This window comes from Pyxicephalus adspersus, chromosome 6 (genome assembly GCF_032062135.1).
Source record: "Pyxicephalus adspersus chromosome 6, UCB_Pads_2.0, whole genome shotgun sequence".
Lineage (NCBI taxonomy): Eukaryota > Metazoa > Chordata > Amphibia > Anura > Pyxicephalidae > Pyxicephalus > Pyxicephalus adspersus.
In genome coordinates this window covers 99,535,464-99,556,744 of record NC_092863.1, presented here as the reverse complement: position 1 = coordinate 99,556,744, position 21,281 = coordinate 99,535,464, and the positions used below count along the sequence as shown (strand labels likewise).

The following is a 21,281-nucleotide window of genomic DNA, read 5'->3' as shown; positions in this document are numbered from 1 at the left end:
AAAAATTAATGAAACATTTTTAATAAAATAAATGAATACAGTCGACATATAAAACATATGCGCATGTTGGAAAGCTAATTCTGTGCGGTGGATGGGAATGAGGTGTAGAGTTCTTAGCAGACATACAAAATGAGAAGATTTTCCTGCCTGACCTTTAGTATGTCACTCTTAGAAGAGCATCTCTATGCCGAGGATAGGTGCTAAGCCCCTTTTCTCTGAAACGCTGGTAATCGTGGGTTTGGCAAGGCCAGAACCTTGTAAGGACAGTTTAACACATCTTCTTTTTGGTTGCTGATGAAATGGAATTCTCTCACAAATCTGCTGAACTGGCTTTATTTTCTTTAATAGTTTTCTGAATTCCCATGGCAGGAACAGAAAAGGATAGGAGGGAGAGAGTTAGAGGGTAACGTACTTGGTCTTTGCCAGAGAGTGCACCCTGCTCCTTTTTGAAAATAAAGAAATTTGGTGCTGTGGTTTTAGAATCTGCCACCAGCACCAAGAAATTTTACATCCTACAAGTTATTGATTTGATAGCTACATGTGGGACACTCCTGCATTGCATCTCAATCACGATTCCAGTTGATCATATTCCACTGGAAGGAGACATACACCTGTATTTATAAATTCCAGTTTAAGCTATTGAATCCAGTAAACATCATGCTGTACATACTATTCTCCTTTGCTATTAAAAACTTACCTGCAATTTGCAAGACTTTTGTTCAACTTTAAAATTAGTTTTTTGTTGTTAGTACAAGAAACCCCTACCCATGAAGTCTTAGACAAGCGTCTTCGTGTTATTTAATATTATTATTATTATTATTAAGCAGGAATTATATAGCGCCAACATGTGTTACGCAGTGCTGTGCAATTAAGTACGGGTTGCAGATGACAGACAGATACAGGCAGTGACCCAGGAGGTAAAGTGGACCCTGCCCGGCAGAGCTTACAATCTAGGAAGTGGGGCAAGTCTCACAATAGGAGGGATGATATGGAATGGTGGGAAGTAGTGAGAGTTTAGTAGACAGGAGATGACGGGTAGATGAGGTTGAAGCGTTAGGTTTTGAGTGCTCTTTTAAATGAGCAGAAAGTAGAAGCAAGCCGAATAGGATGAGGAAGACGATTCCAGAGATTTGGGACTGCTCTGGAAAAGTCATGGGTGAGATGAAGGTATGAGTGAGGAAGTCATTAGTAGGTCATTGGAGGAGAGAAGAGAGTGGCTAGGGGGGTATCTTTATATCAGGTCAGAAAGGTAAGTGGGACAAGAACTGTGGAGGGATTTGAAAGCAAAGCACAGGAGATGAATTTGATTCTAAGGTGAAATTGAAGCCAATCAAGAAAACTACAAAAAAAGGCAGCAGAAGAGGAGTGCTGAGAAGAATGTACTCCCTATGCTCAGCACCAATATATATCAAGACAAATGTAATCATTTTGTATTTAAACTAGAAATTATTCTCCAGGAATATTAAACAAAAAATCTTTGTGGGGTCCCCCTTTTACTGCAAGGGATAAATGCTCATTTTTTGTTTTTGGGAGTGGGGAAGCTCTTTTTACTTACTTCATGTCCCTCATGTCGCTCTTCTATTCATCAGATGCTTACTGTCTATGCTTACAATAACGAGCAGTATTTTCCCCAGAATTTCTTTTAAACTGGGTGGGAAGAATCTGAGGCCCTGTATTATAACCCAACTTTTCACTCATCATCCAAAAATAGCCGGGTGGTCGCTGAAAATTGCCGGGCGGTGCACCCAGCTAAAAGGGGCTGGGGAGAACAATGATAGGGTATGAGATCAGAGCTTTCAAATCATTGTGTTCTGACTAGCAGTTAAAAGCCGTGGCATTTACCTTTCCTAGACGCCTACTGGGAGTGGTGGCAGGTGGTTACCGCTAGGCCTCTTCAGATGTTTGCAAATGCAGTTGCAGTTGCAATTCCTAGCAAAGCATTGCAGGTTTTTTTCTGCTTTTTCTTTTCACCTTTGTTCCTCCAAAATGCACTTGCAAAAGTGGTTAAAAGCAGTTGATAGGAAACCGCTACATGTAGTATATGAAAAAAGGCTTGGCAATGCTACCGCAGCCAATAAACCAATTCCTTCCAATATGATAATGATGCACTATAGCCAGAAATTATGATGGTTTGAGCTTTGAGGGCCTTGTGAAGCTAAAAGAATCAAGCAAAATGTACTTAAACCTTTCTCTTATTTGCTTCCTCTTGGTCTGTTATTTACACCGCCAAACATATTTTTGTTATATTGGTCCTAAAAATGCAAAAACTGACTGTCACAAAACAGAGCTATCCTGAGTCTTGCGCATACTTCCTGTCAAGTCCTTCCAGTTACTAATATGCACTAAGCAATTATTCCCTATGCATGGCATTATTATTAATACACAGTGTTTATATAGCACATTTTACACAGCACTGTATAAAGTCCATAGTCATGTCACTAGCTGTCCCTCAAAGGAGCTCACAATCTAATGTCCCTACCATACTCATATGACCTTACCACAGTCTAAGGTCATGTTTTTAAGGGGGAAACCAATTAAACTAACTGAATGTTTTTAGAATGTGGGAGGAAACCGCAGTACCCGGAGGAAACTCACGCAAACATGGTGAGAACCTGCAACCTTCATGCAGATAGTGTCCTGGCCAAAATTTGAACCGGGGACCCAGCGCTGCAAAGTGCTAACCAGTAAGCCACCATGCCGCCCATTAAGCAATATGAATATCTGGTAGTATTCAGAAGTTCAATACTAACCTCTACAACCCTAAAGCTTAGGGTTCCTATAAAAAGCATTTTTTTTCTTACCCCTCTCTTGGACTGTGCTTCCCCCCTACCTAAACTAAACCAGTATTTAACCCTCACAGGAAGAGCCCTTCATGGATTTCCTAGTCTTAGGCCTTCAAACATTATTTCCCCTGTAATTTGGCTTCAATATAATATTCAATAATAAAATGTAAAGACATTTCCAGAATTAAACAGTGGGGTCTTTCGTGTTCCCCTAATGGGGGCATACTGCAAATAGATGTTCTTTGTATTATGAACTATTTTTTTTGTGTAACTTCCAGAAAGTGCTGAGTTGATATTAGTTACGCCATAGCTAACAATGCAGACATGTTGTGCAATATTTGGGAAGATTGATGAGTTCTATTAAATCTCTCTTGTAACTTTTCTTACAAGTAATGGAACTTCAATTCTTTATGTGTGTATGCTGGTTTGTTGTTTTCAACCAATGACATGACCCGCTAGTTGTCATTAATGCATTTGTTATGCTTTCTTTATGGCTGTACTTGCACTGGAGACATGTGTTTATACCTTTTTATTATTATTATCTTATTATCTTGTATTTCATATAGCGCCAACATATTACTCAGCACTTTACAAAACTTAGTCATGTCACTAGCTGTCCCTCAGAAGGGATCACAATCTAATGTTCTACCATAGTCATTACTACAGTCAGTTTTTGAAGAAAAAACAAGTAACCTAACTGCACGTTTTTGGGATTTAAGAGGAAACCTAAGTATCTAGAGGAAACCCACACAAACACAGGGAGAACATACAAACCCCACTAAAATAGTGTCCTAGCCGAAATTTGAACCTTGGACTCCAGTACTGCCAAGGTCACTGAGCCATCCTACACTGCACATCCCATTAGGGATTTAAGTCCCAGGACAGGTATTAAAAGTGATCTTGCAGGAATATATTGTACACATATGGGTTTATCACAAGCTCTGGAAGCCCCCATATCTGTCTGGATCAATATGAAAATCCCATCTTCTGCACAGAGACCCCATGTGATGGTACTAGACTGGAAGGAAAAAGAGTCAGCAGTGTGTTCCACCCATCCAAAACTTCCTGGCTTTTTGTTTCTCTTTGCAGCTTATCAGGGTTTAAAGTTACATAGTAAGTTAGGTTAGAAAGACATAAGTCCATCAAAGTCACCCACTAGGGAAATAATCATATGCCAGATATAAAAACTTAGGGACATAGTTGGTCCAGAGGAAGGCAAAAAAAAACCCCTGGTACAATTTGCTCCAACAGGGGAAAAACATTTCTTCCTGATTCCGTGAGGCAATCGGATGTTCCTAGGATCAACAGTCTCCGTTATCTCTACTTTAAAACTTTAATCCCCAGTTATATTCTGTACTTCTAGAAAAGCATCCAGCCTTTTCTTAAAGCAATCTTTAGTAGTTGGTGAAACTACTTCCTGAGGGAGCCGCTTCCACATTTGCACAGACCTTACAGTGAAGAATCCCTTCCTTATCTGGAGCTTATACTTCTTTTTCTCCCGACACAAAATGTGTCCCCCTGTTCTTTGTAATGATCTCAAAGTATATAACTGAGAAGAGAGTTCCCTTTATGAACCATTTATATATTTATACAGGGTGATCATATCCCCCCTTATACGTCTCTTCTCAAGGGGGAATAAATTATTTTCAGCTAATCTCTCCTCATAGCTGAGCTCCTCCATTCTTTTTATTAGTTTAGTTGCCCTTCTCTGCACTTTCTCCAATTCCACAATATCCTTTTTGTCTGACCAATACTTTGTACAATTTTTGTTTCCAGATATTTCAAGCGAACATTGCCCATATGGATAAAGGGAGGGCAATGAAGGAACTTTAAGCATGAAGGAAGGAAGGTTATGAAATATAATACGCTTCTACAATATTCAGAATTAAAGTTTCTTCATTGCCCTCCCTTCATCCATATGGGCAATGTATTGTCTGGTAACAAAAATGTATGTTTTGTTGGGCCACTAGATCATCCCGGCATGGCTGGCTTTCCTCCAGGGTTTTTAGACACCTTAACCCTAAGAACGAGCTTACAGGAGGTGCAGAGCCAGATCACCCACAAAGCATGGTGCAGGCACAACTTTTACACTTTTGTAGTTTAGTAGGAGGTAATTGCCATTGGTTAAATCCGTGCACCTCTCGAGTCACCTTCATTAGGTAGTATGCAGTTGGTTTATGATGAAGCAGACCTCATTGCCATCCTCATCAAGGTCAGCCAAAGAGATTGGGAGTGGTGGGTAAAGCTTTTGCCATTCCCAAAGAATGAGAGCACAGATATGACCTCGCACATATACACCTACTCTTTCATTGTCCAAGCCTAGAGAAGCAGAGCCAACTAATGAAGTAAATACCAGTTTGATTAATGCGTACCATTTCCATATTTCTAGGTGTTGAACTGTAAACATGAATCGTACTTGAAGCTTTAACAATAAGAAAGTAATATGTACAGCGCTGCGTAATATGTTGGCGCTATATAAATCCTGTTTAATAATAATAATAATAATAATAATAATAATATGTGTGTAGTGTCAAAATTTAGTTTCAAACAGTTGTTTAAGCCTGGAGATCTGCTTTAGGCTGTCCAAGGAACGCAGAACTTTTCCTGCTTACAACGAAGCACCCAAAAACTGCATTTAGCAGTTAATAAGTATACACGGAGGAGGTTAGCTAATTGCCTAATTTATTCTGCAACATATCATATCAGGGAAGAATTGCACTTAGTTATTAATACATCCAACTGCCTTGACCGCTGTCATTGTAACAATATTGTCAATGGTATCCACTTCACCTGTCAGTGGTTTTAATGTTTTGGCAGATTTCTGTTTATATTCTTTTTTAGCATTGCTTTTACTAAGTTTATTTCTTTGCATCAGCTAAGCAAGCATCCAGTATGGAGCTGCTTTTTCAAGCATTTCCAGGGTTGGTGAGACCTGTAGTTCCCTGATGACCGAAAAACCCATTTGTTGGCAAAAAAAAAAAAAAATCAATCTTGCTGAACACGTTCCTTTCCCTCACGTCACGCGGGCCATTCCGACTGTAAGTCTATACCAAGCTGGCACACGGTCTTGTATTTCTTACGCATTCTGTACACCCGAGGTGTTCCAGATAAAGGCCCCAGTGTCTCAATTCTCTGCGGATGAGCAGAGCAGGACATGGCATTACCAAAGACAATTGGCCATCTGTACAAGGGCAGAGACAGCATGGCTGACTTGCAAATGTCCAGTCTGATTAGGATGTTTTTTTAAAAAGTATTTATTTTTCTGCAAGTGAAAGCTTTGGGATCATAGCATGGCACAGCGTATCCATTGTCGCCATCCGCTTCTTTACCAGGGGATTAGCCCCCTCCACAGCACTCGGCGTACTCATGAATATATATAAATATGTTAAAAAAGAACACAAGCGTCTCTTGGCAGCATTAAGGCCTGATGACCCGGCAGTGCCCTTTAGAATCTTATAAGCCGATCGACGTCCGCTACATCATAAGATGGCACTGTCTGCCAGGTGGATGATTTCTGTGCCATGACAGGAGCTGATCCGGGAGACAGTGGATGGATGACGCCCTTAGTAAACATTCTGTTTAGAGACTTTATTGAGAGAAATTAGTCAGACTGGAAAATTGGAATGTATGCAACTTGTTCCATTAAGTTTTCTTTGATCTTGAAATGCTATATCATGTTAAAACATGCTCAGGATCCCCAAAGCCCTTCTGTGCGCTGTTCATAAGTGCTGGACATAAAACATGATTGAACCCGACAGAAAAATCTAATCGCCTTCTAAGACATTGTCCTTTTTTATGTTTTGGAAGTGGTGCATTCATCTCCCAGTTTTGACTTTATAATTGACCGATGGATTTGGATGGTAAATGGTTGGTAATGACTCTCAACTGGATAATTATTCAATAGCCAATAGGACCTTATGGAAAAGGAACAGACCTTCCTCTAAAAATGGAGGCTGCTATTACTGACAAGGCTCTTAAAATCCTACATCCAGCTTATTATCCTGGCTGATCCGCTGGCTTCAGTATTTGAATGACTGACCCAGAACAAGTATTGTAAATAAGGTAGACATGCTTGAAATTATTTAGTAATGAAAGTGGAACTAAGGCTGGGTACACACGTGCAATAATTGTTGTTGGAAAGGATCCTTTACAATATTTTCCTAAGACAGAAGACAGAAGAAAGATTCATGAACGAGCAGTGTACATACGGCGCCATTCTGCTCTATGAAAAGTGCAGAACGACAGAGCGGCACCCCACTGCGTGCTCTCCTCTTTACTTTCGTTATGATTGTTCCTCATTCGTTGATCCGCTGGAAAGGTCACCAGAATGATGGACGATGAGCGCTGCACACGCGAGATTCTTGTCCAATATCAGGGGATTATACGAAGAGAATCATCTGGCATGTGTACATAGCCTAAATTTGAGATTACTCATTTATCACTATTCTGTCGTAGGGCGCCGGCAACTTCCTTGTTCTTTTTAAAGTCAATCATAAGCCATCTTGATTGGCCTTGGCTGTTTGACTTGACTCCTGCCCATGCATGTGAGGCTTCATTCATTTTCTGGCATGCGCAAAGGAAGCCAGGATTGTTTGGTTTCCCTCGCAACCAATGCCGAGCTTTGCATGCGCAGCTCAGCAAAATTTGACAGCTGGGCAGCAAACAGTAAGGTAAGAACAGTTACCATAATGTTAAAAGTGGTACTTTAGTTCCCCTTGAAGTTGGAAGGCCAGAATTAGTTTTCAAAAGAAAGTTAGCACTTCCCAAAGCATGTTGGGATAGATGCACATTTCTATCTTTTTTATAATGTAAAACATATCAAAAAAATATTATTAGATCCTTGGAACAAAAAAAAAGTAGGCTCCAAACTTTATGTAGAAGACTGATCACTGCACCCCAAAAGAAGGTTATCAGCCAGTTTTATTTCTTACTGGCGGGTTTCACAACCCTTTCCCCCTCTCTCATCTCTGTTACCTAAGTTATGTACACATTATTATTATTATTATAATTATAATCAAACTGTGTTAATATAGTGCCAACATATTACACGGAGCTGTACATTAAATAGGGGTTGCAAATGGCAGATACAGAAACTGGAGGAGGGGAGGACCCTGCAAAGAAGAGCTTACAATCTAAGGCACAAAAAAGGCAGACATGAGGCAGGGCTGACAACACTGTTGTGAATTTTAGTGCAGTGAAGCAAAGTTGTCACCTGCCTGCAGGTAAAGAGGAGCTTCCTACGTTTCTTCCAAAATTAACTTCCATTTGTTTTTCTTTTACTTAATAATGAGAAAAAAACTTGGGGGTCAGTGTCTGCTATATACCTTTGTTTAGGCACCATCAATTGTGGGACTGGAGTAGGGACGGGATGCTCCTACTTTTTGCTCATTTAAAAGAGCACTCAAAACCTCATCTTCTTCCGTCTCTTAAAACCTTTACCACTTACCCACCATTCCAGATTCCCCCCTCCTAGTGTGTGCTACCTCTCCCACCTCTTAGATTGTAAGCTTATTGGGGCAGGGTCCTCTCCTCCTCCTGTGTCACTGTCTATCTGTCTGTCATTTGCAATTCCTGTCATTTAATGTACAGCGCTGCATAATTTGTTGGCGCTATATAAATCCTTTTTATTAATAATACTGCTTTCTGTGTTTTTTGTCCCTGCACTTGTAGCTGGAGTTGGGCTTTATTATGTTATATTCTAAAGACCCAGACTATTCAGTAAAAATGGAAAGAGTCATTTTTGTTAAAACAAAAGCTCTTCCCTAATGCCAGCCTGGATGGGCTTGGCTTTTGTGTTGAGATTTACCGCTGTCACAGGTCGTTTGGCACAATGAGGATGTACAGGAGTCCCGGAGATACAGTTACAAGACTAGAAAACAGGAAGGAAGCTGAGAACTGATTCTAGCCGCTTGTCTGCAGATTTTTAATAGGAGGTAATTCGGTGGTGAGACATATTTGTTAAACATTTCCCAGTCGTGTCACATGCTGTCTGCGGCTTGCCAGGCTTAACCATTTCCTGACGTTATTTGTCTGTTGTGTTTCTCATCACCCCCTATACAAAATATGGAGTCATTTGGTCACAGATAAACCTTCAATCGGTAGAGGATTTATATTTATTAGCTATGGCAGCCAATTTAGAGGTTGCCTAATGATTTTGTTGTCTGAGCTGCAGCAATCAATTGTCCGATGGAGAGAATGGAAAAACCCATCCTTACCTACTCCATAAATAAATCTGGCCCATGTCACATGATGAGCGACCGCATGTTCACACAGTAAACCTATCATATCTAACAGGTTCCCATTGGAGCCAACAAACCTTGAAATTATCAAGTGTTTATAATGTCAGCGTGGAAGGATTTGACTCTTACATTTTATATCACCATCTGTTTACTCGATATGGTTGGTCAGTCCTCATTCTAGCAGATCCCTCTTACCGGGACTGAAAGTAATGGAAAATCTAAAATCTTGGGAACAGAAAGAATCTCCCAAGTCATTTGTTTATTCTATACCTGCACAAATGTGTTTCCTTTACTATAAAGATCTCTCTTCTCACTTTCTGTTGTCTCTGAAGGCAGGAAGTGGGGAAAAATCTCCACAATTAAACAAAGAAGAAGCTTTAACGCTTTCAAACTTACCCAAAACTTAACAACATTGGAAACATTTTCACAATGATAATGTTGATGATATCCAATACAGTAAACCTAAAGCCCATGTCTGATTTCAAAAATATGCTCAACCCAACCTCTCACCCCTTCTAAGTATTCTCATAGGGTCAGAACAGGTCTTGTTTTGTGAAAGAAGGTTTGAGGTAGTTTCAGATCTGCTTCGGGATTGAGTGATACATCCCAAAAACTTGCAGATAGGTTATTTGGCTTCCCCTCAAAATTGATCTTAGACTGTATTAATGACATATGACTATGGTAGGGACATTAGATTGTGAGCTCTTTTGAGGCACAGCTAGTGACATGACTATAGACTTTGCAAAACGCTGCGTAATATGTTGGCGCTATATAAATACTGGGTAGTAATAATAATAATAATCCCCTGCAGCTCCTGCTGGGTTGACAACTTGCCTGCAACTTCACTTGCAATGCATCTCTGGTTCTGAAAGAACCAGCAAATGCAGATTTAACCACTGGTGGCAGTGAGTGGTCTGGTACCCCTCACTACCGCCCCCCATTATTTCTCCATGGGGCTGCTGCTAGAAGAAGCTACATGTGGCGTCTCCCCAGAGGAAGCATTTCTTTGGCATTAGCCATTTTACCTTGCACAAAATTTTGTGATCAACCCACCAAAAAGTGAGATTGGCCGTCTGTGTCACCCAATGGGGAGAATCGCCCCACTCCACGTTGTCAATAGGACAGTGATAGAAAATCCAAAAACTTTAGTTTGCAGAACATGATGCAAGTGGGCATTTGGTGCACTAAAAAAAAAAGTCTCAAAAGCATCTCAAGCTCAACTTTTGAAATAGAAATTTGTGGCATTCTCAGCTGTTGTGGCAATTTTTGATTCCATGAAGGCAAAAATTGAAGTTGAAAATCATCAGGAGCTTCAACACATAATCGGCTACTTTTTGGGGCAGGGTCCTCTCCTCCTCCTGTGTCACTGTCTGTATCTGTCATTTGCAACCCCTAATGTACAGCGCTGCATAGTATGTTGGCGCTATATAAACTCTGTTTATTATTAATAATAAATAATATTGGGGAAGAGATAAATTCACCCTAACCTCATTTCCTTGTTGGACTGCTGATCAATCGCCGTAGGCAGGTTCATGGCCATCCCATCTTGATGATGATACCTTCTGTAATAGACTTTGCCACAGACATCCTTTAGAAAGTGTCCATCTATGGCAGGAATGATCCAAATTGAAAGTTAAGGGTGAGATGGAAAAAACTTAAAAATTGGTTTACATGTTTTTTTCTTCCCTGCAGATAGTATGAGAGGGTGGGAGAAGATAATTCTTTGTCTGGAGATTTGTTTATTATCCTAATACACATTCTCTCTGATAACTACCCAGAGATTCTACAGGCCAGAAAAAGACGCTTGTAACTTTTAGTTACTTAAGGTTAGTAACTTAAGACTTTACCATTCCCATACAGGACTGTAGGGGTGCAAAACCCATTAGAAGCAAGTCAGAAGTTCAGCTGCAGGTCAAATGCACTCAAAACTGCCTTCTGAATGATCTCAGCAAAGTCTTAAACTGATTCCATTGACACAAGAATAACGCCCATCTACAAGGGCCCTTAGGCTTATTAGGAAGGTGGGCCATTCTTGTAAATCTTGAATGGCAGGATAAAATGTAAAACCTTTAAACTTTGTCTTCTGACTCACTTTAATTGCAAGTTTGTGATGGTAATTGGAGTTGGAGGAGATATCCAACCTATTTATAGGATAAGAATTTACTATTCTTAAAGTGAACCTGCGAGGACAGCCATCATTGCTGACCTGTTTTGTAATGATGTATTCTCTGGAGAGGTGATTGTGGTTTTGGCTTCACCTGGGACTACAGATATGCTCCAGCTTAAGATGAATTACTAGTTTCTTACTTACATTATTATTATTATTAATCTTATTAATAATATTAATAATGAATAATCATATTAAACAGTATTTATATAGCACCATATTACGCAGCGCTCTACATTGGGTTTGCAAATGACAGATACAAACAGTGACAAAGGAGGAGGCGAGGACGCTGCCCAGAAGAGCTTACAATCTAGGAGGTGGGGGAAGTATCACACAATAGGAGGATATGGAATGGTGGGAAGTAGTGAGGGTTTAGGAGTTAGAAGACGACGGGTAGGTGAGGTTGAAAAGATGAGTTTTAAGGCAGAAAGAAGGAGCAAGCCGACTAGGACGAGGTAAACCATTCCAGAGAGTTGGGGCAGTTCTAGAAAAGAGAAAAGAGGTCCTTAATTTCAGAAGGTACAGACAATGGCTCTTTTGCAATAAAGTAACCTTACCTGCCTTTTCACATTTTTTTTTTAAACACTCACATATCTCTGTTCCATTGTGGGTGCTGTCATCGTCTTCTACTCCTCTACCAGGTTGTTGATTTTCGTCTATCTTTATTGGCCATGCCGGGATGACGTAACTCCGTGCATGCATGCGCACTGGCATTCATTCAGTCCCAACAGCACAGGGGATGCCGGTATACCTGGCAGCCTGCAACTCTCTCAATGGCTAAATAGGCTATACTCAGTCATATAAATAAAAGAATGTAGGACCAACTTTCCAGCACAATGAGGCTCAATTGCACAAATTTTTCCTATCAACACAAGCAATTTTAGCCATCAGTGGAAAATGTTGCAAATTTGACCATTTCTGTTTGTTGGCTAAATCAAGACATTCTCATCCATCTCCCGAGGGCACATCTGTTAAAGATGAGCATTTTTGTTAAGACATCCTTTAGTCTTTGCTTCCATTCTGTTCTGTCACAGTGAGCTGTATTCAGCCATTGTTCTGTTCACTTGAAATGACTCAGCCTTCCTCCATAATACAGAACAATTCTGCATCGGGGAATTCCTCCACCATTGTTGGTGGCCATGTTTTTAATATTTCTGCAAATAACCAGCGGTTTTCAGCGGTAGGATTCCTGTGGCCTGGCAAATTAATTTTTAAAGTTTTAACGTTTCTTTCCAGACTTCTCCAATTGGTTTTTATATTTGGCTGAAATATAGTTTTGGAAAAAAAAATGATTCACTCTTATTGCTCGATGGATGGTATGTGATAGTCCAGTGGTAATTTAGAATTAATTCACTTTAAAATATTACTTTTCATGATGTACAATAAAAAGCAGCTGTGGTATATAAAGATTAGATTTGGGTTTTTATTACTGGTAAAGAGGGATTAGGATGTTTTGGGAACACTCGTGGACCGGTGGTGACCTACAGATAGCTAGTTCAGTCATGACCGCATGCAGACCTGGATGTGAAAGCCTTAATTTTAGCTCTGCTACACATGTGCTGGCTATTTGCTGTTTTTTAACTTCTGATTCTGTAGCCCTGAAATGGTTCACTTTTGCCTATTACATAAAGTAATGGGTGTGTACAAAGTCTGCATGCTTCAACCAATGACCAGAATCAAGGTGGTATCCTTAAAGTGTGGCTGTGTTTGAGACCAACTGGTCTTGATAAGAGGGTCATGCATTCCCATAGTGGTCAGACTACAACATTGCAGATTTGTAGCAAGGTGATGGACTAATCCCCTGCCAAGAACTGCACATATACTAATATTATTATTAATATTACATATATATAGCATGACTTATTACGCAGTGCTGTACAAAGTCCATAGTTCTGTCACTAGCTGTCCCCAAAAGGGGCTCCCAATCTAATGCCCCTACCATAGTCATATGTCTTTAATACAGTCTAAGGTTCATTTTTAGGATGAAGCCAATTTACCTAACTTCATGTTTTATGGAATGTGGGAGGAAACTGGACTACCCAGAGGAAAACCCACGCAGATACTGTCTTAGCTGATGTTCAAACCTGGGACCTAGCGCTGGAAAGGCCAGAGTGCCAACTACCGAGCCACTGTGCTGCCCAGTATTTCCATGATTTTGTCATTTTTGAGCAGCTGAGTCCAAGAAGTGACCCTACATGATGTCCCTAAAGCTTACCTAAACTCAGCATTTTCACCTTACATAAAAGGAAATCTCTTTTATGTAAGGTAAAAATTTTGTTTTAAGTGCAACACCCTTTCAAAAAAAAGTGCAGCACTGCCCCCTAATTCTGAATGAATAGGTGCGCAAAGCCTCCCGGGATACCTATGTCACGCATCCCAGGAGGCTCCTGGGTGCTCCTTCTGCGCATGCCCGAACATCTCTGGGAGCCCCTTTGTCAAAAGGGAAAAAAGTTAGGTCAGGAAGTTTTTTTTTCCATCTATGTCACCCGATCTCGTGCCTGTGTCTGGTGATGTAGGAAGAAGAACCTGGAAGAAGAGGAGAAGATGGCGGCGCCTGGCTCGCTGGCCCGAGGCCAAATGATGGGACGACGTGGGACTCGATGGAAGAGAACTCTGGACCGATCGACTGCTCTGCGGGATTGAAGGTAAATTTATTTATTTTTTTTGTTGGGTGAGGTTTGAGTTTACATTCTCTTTAACAAAGATGGAGTCAGGGTAAAAGCTGTGATCCTGTGAAAGGTAATAGTTACATGGACTTGTCAGCTATAATGTGGAAGACCATCTGTCAATGCACAACATGTTGAACCATAAAGTATGGAATGGAAAACGACGATAGAAGACTATGCAGCAGCAGACTTCCAGGTAAAACCAGAAAATGGGGCAATGGTGGTCAACGGATTTTCAGGACTGGGCAAACTGAAATAGGTAAATCTTTTGCTCCTATTATCCTAATAGGGGGTTTCAACCTCAATATATTGTCCTGGTGGGCGTTCGTATTGTGATCGAGTGAGGGAGAATTCTACATTTTCGCATTCATTTATAAAGCAGTAAAGCTGATAATCACTGATGGAGATCTTCCCGGTCAATGCATTACAGTGGAAGTAACTGGCTCGCCATGTATGTGTATGTTAGTTTGAGAGTAAATTTACACCTTTGTGGTAACTTACAGCCAGTTTTCAACCCAGAAAATTTTTAAGATGGGTGGGAACAAGCTGCACACTGGTGGTGAACTCTGTGTTGTGACCCAGCTCTTCAGTAACCACCCAAAAACAGCCGGGGGGTTACTGAAAAGTTCTGGGTGGTGCCCCCAGCTAAAAGAGGTGGGGAGAGCATCCCAGTTCAAGGTATCCTGTGATGTCCGTGTATGTCCAATGTGGGGCATTGTCACGCCATTCTATTGAACGGGATGATTTTTCTGTGTACCCATTGGAGAGATTTCCTGTTACCTCCTGGCCCAGATGAGGAATATGGAATTTCTAATACAGACACAGACAGCAATTTAAAAAAAAAAAAAAAAAAAACCTTTGCAAATTATTATAAAATGTGATTTTTGTTAGTCGCAAACTCTAACTCCTCACATAGCTTCTTTGAGACGAGGGAGTGGAATAACAGAGTCATTCAGAAGATTGTTGATGAGGAACAATCTTCTGAGAAGGAGTGTTGAGATTACTGTAGACGTCCCAGGTTACCAGGTTCCTCTTGCCTTTCATGTGAAATGTGACTCTCTGTACAACCAGTTGTTTGCAATGGGACTCTTCCAAACCGCATGCATCCTGTCCCTAGAGTATGATCCGCTCTCTGTGCCAGACGTTCCCCAGCCCAGAATTGGGCTCAACACCGCTAAACAGCACTCAGCAAATTTTGCATCCCCATTTCAGTGGAGTGGCAGCATGAAGTATTAACCATTTTTACTTCAGATTGACAGTAACAACCCAGGTCAGTTTTTAGTAGAGGAAAATTTTATATGGTATGTAGATCATGATTGCAACTAGGTATCAGTAAAGAATCTTTAATGTAGTGCTAAACCCAGCCCCTTAAAGTGTATTTTTTGGGTAGTTTTTGATTAGGCTAGGTTTTAGATCTTAGGGCTACGTACACACGTGAGATGATTCTCATCCGATTATTGCCTTAGGGCTAGTATCAGATGAAAATCTGACGTGTCAGACGTGGCAGTGGCTGTCCCACGTCGTTCTGGCGGATCCACAAATGACCGCAATACAAGTGAAGGGGATAGATCGCGGTGGGGTGCCACTCATTCTTTCATTCATTTGTCTCTCCATAGAGCAGAACGGTGCTGTATGTACAACGCCTATTCATTCATCTTTCAGTCATTTGGAAAAGATTGTGAAAGACATAGCCTTATTTACTCCTATTTAATCAGATATTTTTTTACATAGATTTACATATAGTTACCCCTATAACATACTAGTAGGTTTTTTGGCTTTCCTCTAAATTGGCCTTGTTAATGACATATGACTATAGTAGGAACATTAGACTGTGAGCTCCTCAGGTCACCTGACTACATACTGCAGAAGATTTCAATGTTATACAAATGTATAAATTAAAAAAATTCTTGTAGGTTTCACAAACCTAAGAAAAATCAGAAATTCTGAAAAAGTTTAGGATGTTTTAGCAGCAATTATGTTCTATTCTTAGGAGACTTTTGTATGCAAATTGCCCAAGTCATCTGGAAAATGTAAAATTAGTGGGAAGATCACAAAGAGAAAGTAAAAAATGTTTAAAGTAGATGTAAACCAAATCACTAAACTCTCATCTTAGTCTTCGAAAAAGTGTTAGGATTTCAAAAGTTTTTTTCAACAATAATCTTGATTGGTTTTAACAATCGCTGCAATTATAAATTTTAACCAGAGACATCAAAATTTAAATCAAATAAAAAAATAAAATTAAAAAAGTAGTAACAAATACAAGATGTAGGAGGAGAGAAGTATGGGAAGAAGGGGGACATGAACCAAGGAAGGGGAGAGGATTCGGTGGTATGCGATCCATGGCTCCCAGATTGCCATAAACCTATCATGGGTATCATGGACCATTATGGTGTCCAGTGTATACTCCACTTCTACGTATGAAACCTGGAGAGGTCTCCAGGCTTTTGCGATCACCTGTTTAGCCTCCATAAACATTTTTTTTACTAATTTCAAATATGCAGCTTTGACTAAAAAATACCTGGTAATCCCACCCGGGGTCCTTGTTCCGGGCCCTTTTTGTTATAGGGGGAGAATGCTTTGTGCCTGTCTCCTAACTGTTCTCCTGCATTGTCATCAACTTCTAATGTGTGTAGCTGTTCCAGTACACACTAGGCCTGCATGGTACGTAATGTTCTCTGGTAAATCTGCAGAAGATTAGAAGCCCTAACTGCAACAAAAGATGTAAAAAAAGGAAAATAAAGTGATTTATTAAAGAAAATGACATGTTGTTTGTTTATGATACACTTTGCTTTTACAAATGAAATGTAATTCAGTTGGGGTTTACTTCTAATTTATCTGTAACAGAGAAAATAAGGAATGAAAGAACAAAGTGACACAACTAGAAAACATGCATGCTCAGCTCATTATATGATCCTGGCATAAGCCTTTGCAGTGCTAGGTTCCAGGTTCAAATCTTGGCCAGGACACTATCTGCATTGAGTTTGCAGGTTCTCCCCGTGTTTGCGTGGGTTTCCTCCCACATTCCCAAAACATGAAATTAGGTTACTTGGCTTCCCCCCCAAAATTAGTCTTAGACTGTATTAAAGGCATATGACTTTGTTAGGGACATTAGATTCTGAGCTCCTTGACAGCTAGTGACATGACTATGGACTTTGTACAGTGCTGCGTAATATGTTGGAGCTATATAAATACTGTGTAGTTATAATAATAATAATTATTAGGTAGCCAGTTCCGGGGATAAATAAATGGCTGTGCACATACAAAGGAAGTACACTGAGATGGCCAACGATCCCAAACTTGACATAGTACTGGGTAAAGATGTCTGTGCCGGCAACGGAGAAAAAAGGTGAGTTTAGTTTAATAATCGCAGGCGGGCAAGTTTGTTTTATTGCAGAAGAAATATAACCTGTCCCTTCTATATTAAAGAACCCACCTGATCACTTTAAAGCAGAGACCTAAAAGGAGTCTTTATGGTCAGTTGGGAACCCCTAAACTTGTGATCTCTGTATACCATGACATCCTCCAACTCAGAACATGCAAAACAGGCCAGCATTGAAAGGGGTTTGTCCTTGGTCTAAATTATTAGTATTTGCACACTGAATTCCCCCGGGATTAAAATTTCCAAAGTGTCCTAAAGGACCTAAAACACCTGCATTTTAGTTTCATATTAATTTGGCACCTTTTCAGCAGTCCGGCCTATTCTTTACTTTCTCTCATACTAATTTAAAGGGTCGTAGAACTAACTGCATGGGAATGCTTGCTTCTTCTCAATGCTAGGAATTGAAAATGTTCTGCTGTAAAGAGTTAGTGACTTATTTTTACTCTGACACACTACTGAAAGCCTGTCCTGTTTTTGTATCCCTGGTCAATAGCTCAGGCTTGTGTATCCTTATACAGAGTGATGGCAATGGCACCTTTGCAATAAATCAAACAAATTTGTAAGCAATGGCAGCTTTCATATTTCTAACCTCACATATCATCTTTAAAGTGGACCTTTCCTTTACCTAATCAATGATGAATTTTTGCATGGAGGACCCCCATTCAATACTTTCAACTTGCTGCTTATCACTGACTAACATCCATGAAAACTTTTGTATAAATTTCAGTTTGTGTCTAAAGAACTTGCATTGCACTCAAGACCCTTTCCATACAGCGGCCGTGTTCTTGGTTGCTCCAAGTACTTAATTATAGGAGGAAGGAAAGTGAACTACATGTTCCTCCACACCCAGAAGCTCTGGACTTTTTGGGACAGCAGGGGACATGCTTAGTACCAATGGTGCCAATAAGGGGAGGACCTTAAACAAACCATTTCCTCTGTCCTGAATGGGTCAGTTATCATCATTTAGCATTGTAGACACAAGAACCTCTTTCATTGTTCAAAATAACATGATTGGATTACTCAAAGCATACTCTCCCTCTTTTCTTTCCTTCTCCCCCCCTTTTTCCGCTATCTCTTTCCCTTTTACCCTCTTTCCTTGTCTTTCAGTTCCGCCTGCCGCCACTTGCGGAGATATTTGTATGTGCTGGACAAACTGTACTTTCCTCACTCACACTGCTCCACGCTTCAGCACTGCTTCACCAGTCTCGGTGACAATGGGGAGGAGTTCTTGTCTCTAACGTGCTCCCATATACTGCGATCCTATGCCTCCAGGTTATTAATCTCTCATGGCTGTCTGCATGCTGCATGCCACTGTGTCCTCCATATTGCCACTTGTGTAACCAATGGCTGTGTGTATGTCTGTATTAGTCACGTCATTGTGCACAACGAGTTGGAATTGTGTGAATGATGCACTACTGTCTAACATAAACTTTGGTTGAGAACCAGTGGTGGAGTGCATTATGTTTAAACAGTATTTATATAGCGCCAACATATTACGCAGCGCTGTACATTAAATAGAGGTTGCAAATGACAGATACAGTGACATAGGAGGAAGGGGAGGGGAAGCAACATACAATAGGAGGGGGGGAAGCATACAACCTTTGCATTAATTGCAAAAATCTCTATATGGTTGCTAGTAGCCAATTTGGCGTTGGAAAAGACAAATCTGTTTGTTTTTTAATTGCAAGCACTATAAATATCTGGCACTGAACACATACGGTATAAATAGTCATAACCCCCTACCCCTCCATCACAGTGCTTCTCAACCAGGGAACCCTTGGATTCTTCCAGAATTTGCTTAGAGTTCCTTGAGCACTTTGTGCCTCTCAGGTCAGTGTAAGCGACACCAATGATCTTTTTGGCTATCTGTAAGGGTGACATTCTTCCCATCGGCCAACAATGTAAGAGCCATTCTTCCCAAGACCACAATGCTAATGTACTGATTGGATATAGTAATTATAGAAGGGGATCTCTGAAGACCTAAAAGTTATTTAATGGGTTCCCCTATGTTAAAAAGGCCAAGAAACACTGCTCCACCATACACCATTTAAACTGCTGTCCTTTAAAGGACAAGGACTCCATAAGTGAGAAATGAACTTGTCCATACATTCTAGTTCCCTAAGGTAAACTGACCTTGAAGCTTACACCCAACAGTATACCTCTGAATGGAGTTGTATGTTGCAACTAAAAACATTCTTGGTACAGCTCCTCAATAAGGACTCGTTTTGCATGCATGGCTTGTTAAAAAAGGTTTCCATCCAGGGGAGGTAATGGCTTTTGTTCTGAGCCAAGTAGGTAAATGGGTGGAGGCTTCTAGGTTAGTTTAAATTAGAAAGGTAAGGGATCTGTATTTTTTATTTTACCACTAGAATGTCAATAGCTCCTCCATGGGAAGGCTTTATACTAGATTTTGGAACGTGTCCATGGAAATTTGTGTCAAAAAAGCATTTGTGAAGTCAGGTACTGGTTTTAGGTGAGAAGGCCACAGAACTCAGAGATGGAACTGATGGTGTTCTATCTCCTTACATTAACTGGGATTAATATTAGGACCACTCAAATGGCCTTACACCAAACATATCAAATTATGCCTTTATGAACTTGTGTAAGTGTCTACAGGTCCTCCCCCAATGTTTTTCCATCAGGATGCAATTCATTTGTGAAAATTGTCTTTGTATTTAGTAGCATTACCAGTACCCATCACTGGAAACACCTAAATGTAATATTTATTGTTGCACAGTATTTATTTAGCACCGACAGCACTGTACAAATTCCATAGATATGTCACTAGCTGTCCCTCAATGGGGCTCACAATCTAATATTCCTACCATAGTCATATGTCTTCAATACAGTCTAAGGTCAACTTTGGGGGGAAGCCAATTAACCTAACTGCATGTTTTTTTTTAAAATGTGTGCGGAAACCTGAATGGGTTAGTTATCAGCACTTAAAGCATTGCAGACACAAGAACCTCTTTCATTTTTCAAACCGGAGTACCCGTAGGAAACCCATGCAAACACTGGGAGAACCTGCAAACTCCATGCAGATAGTGTCCTGGCCAAGATTTTGCTAATAGAATTAGCTGTAAACATTTGCTTATGGAAGAAGGCTTTATGGTCAGGTGTCCATCAATTTTTGGCTATGTAGAATTTAAAGTAGTTGGCACATATGAATGGACATTGTATGCTTGCTCTCATCACTGGGGTAATCACCTCCTTTCCTAGCTACTGTATATCTGTAAATGCAACCTTGTGAAAAATGCCAAAATCACTTACCTTTGAAGAAGTAAGCATTGCATTTACCTGTCCATAAAGCAGATTTGTGAAATTGTCACTTTTTAGCAGAGCTGCTGGTACTAATCTTACTGGGCTGCCATGGTTTGCGGGAGGCATGATTCCACAGACCTGGAATTATGGCTTTTGATTGTTGCCATGAGCTTTATTACAGAGTAACTTTCATCAAACAGGCTGGAGGACAGGTAATTAAAAATGCTGTCTAGAATGTCTTCCTAAAAATGGCCAAATAACACAAGTTACAAAGGCTTAAGTTAGCCCCGGTCATGAAGGAGTTGAAATTTCTTACAATGGAACCCGTGCAAACATATGGCAACAAATTCACACATGTTCTGTGCCACATGTCATGGATTTTCTCCACAGTGTCACCAAAATTCTAAACACATCTCAGAGTTTAAATCGGTTTGTGATGCCCTTAGGCTATCACCATCTACAGACTTGCTTTTCATGGTTTTTGTCTTGAAGGACTGTAAAACTTTAATCTTTATTGCTTTCAATTGCCGACCTATCAGATCTGCAGAATCAGCCATGTTCTTTGAAGTGTGTTGTAGTAAATGTGTAGAAGCACATCTGCCATTGTAAATGATAATGCTGAATCTGCATTTACAGTCCCCACTTACCTTGTTGCAAAAAGCCCCATCACCAGGTCATGGTGTGTTTTTTTTTATACTTTATAGGGATGCAGATCTACATCTTATCTCTGGTTTGTATCACAGAGGGTCGGGAGACAAGGTAAAAACCTTGCTTCAAGCTGGAACT

The 21,281-nt window shown here is 40.3% G+C and overlaps 1 protein-coding gene across 2 annotated transcripts in view; it reads left to right on the top strand.

Annotated features, from left to right (window-relative positions):
- DYM (dymeclin) overlaps nucleotides 1-21,281 on the top strand; it is a 213,763-nt gene that overhangs the window by 92,253 nt on the left and 100,229 nt on the right. Inside the window, exon 13 of one of the 2 annotated variants that reach the window (XM_072416728.1) lies at nucleotides 18,342-18,506. The exons of the other annotated variant lie outside the window; for it this stretch is intronic. Within the exon in view, the coding sequence (XP_072272829.1) occupies nucleotides 18,342-18,506 (165 nt within the window). The remainder of the gene's footprint in view (nucleotides 1-18,341; nucleotides 18,507-21,281) is intronic. 2 annotated transcript variants of the gene reach the window in all.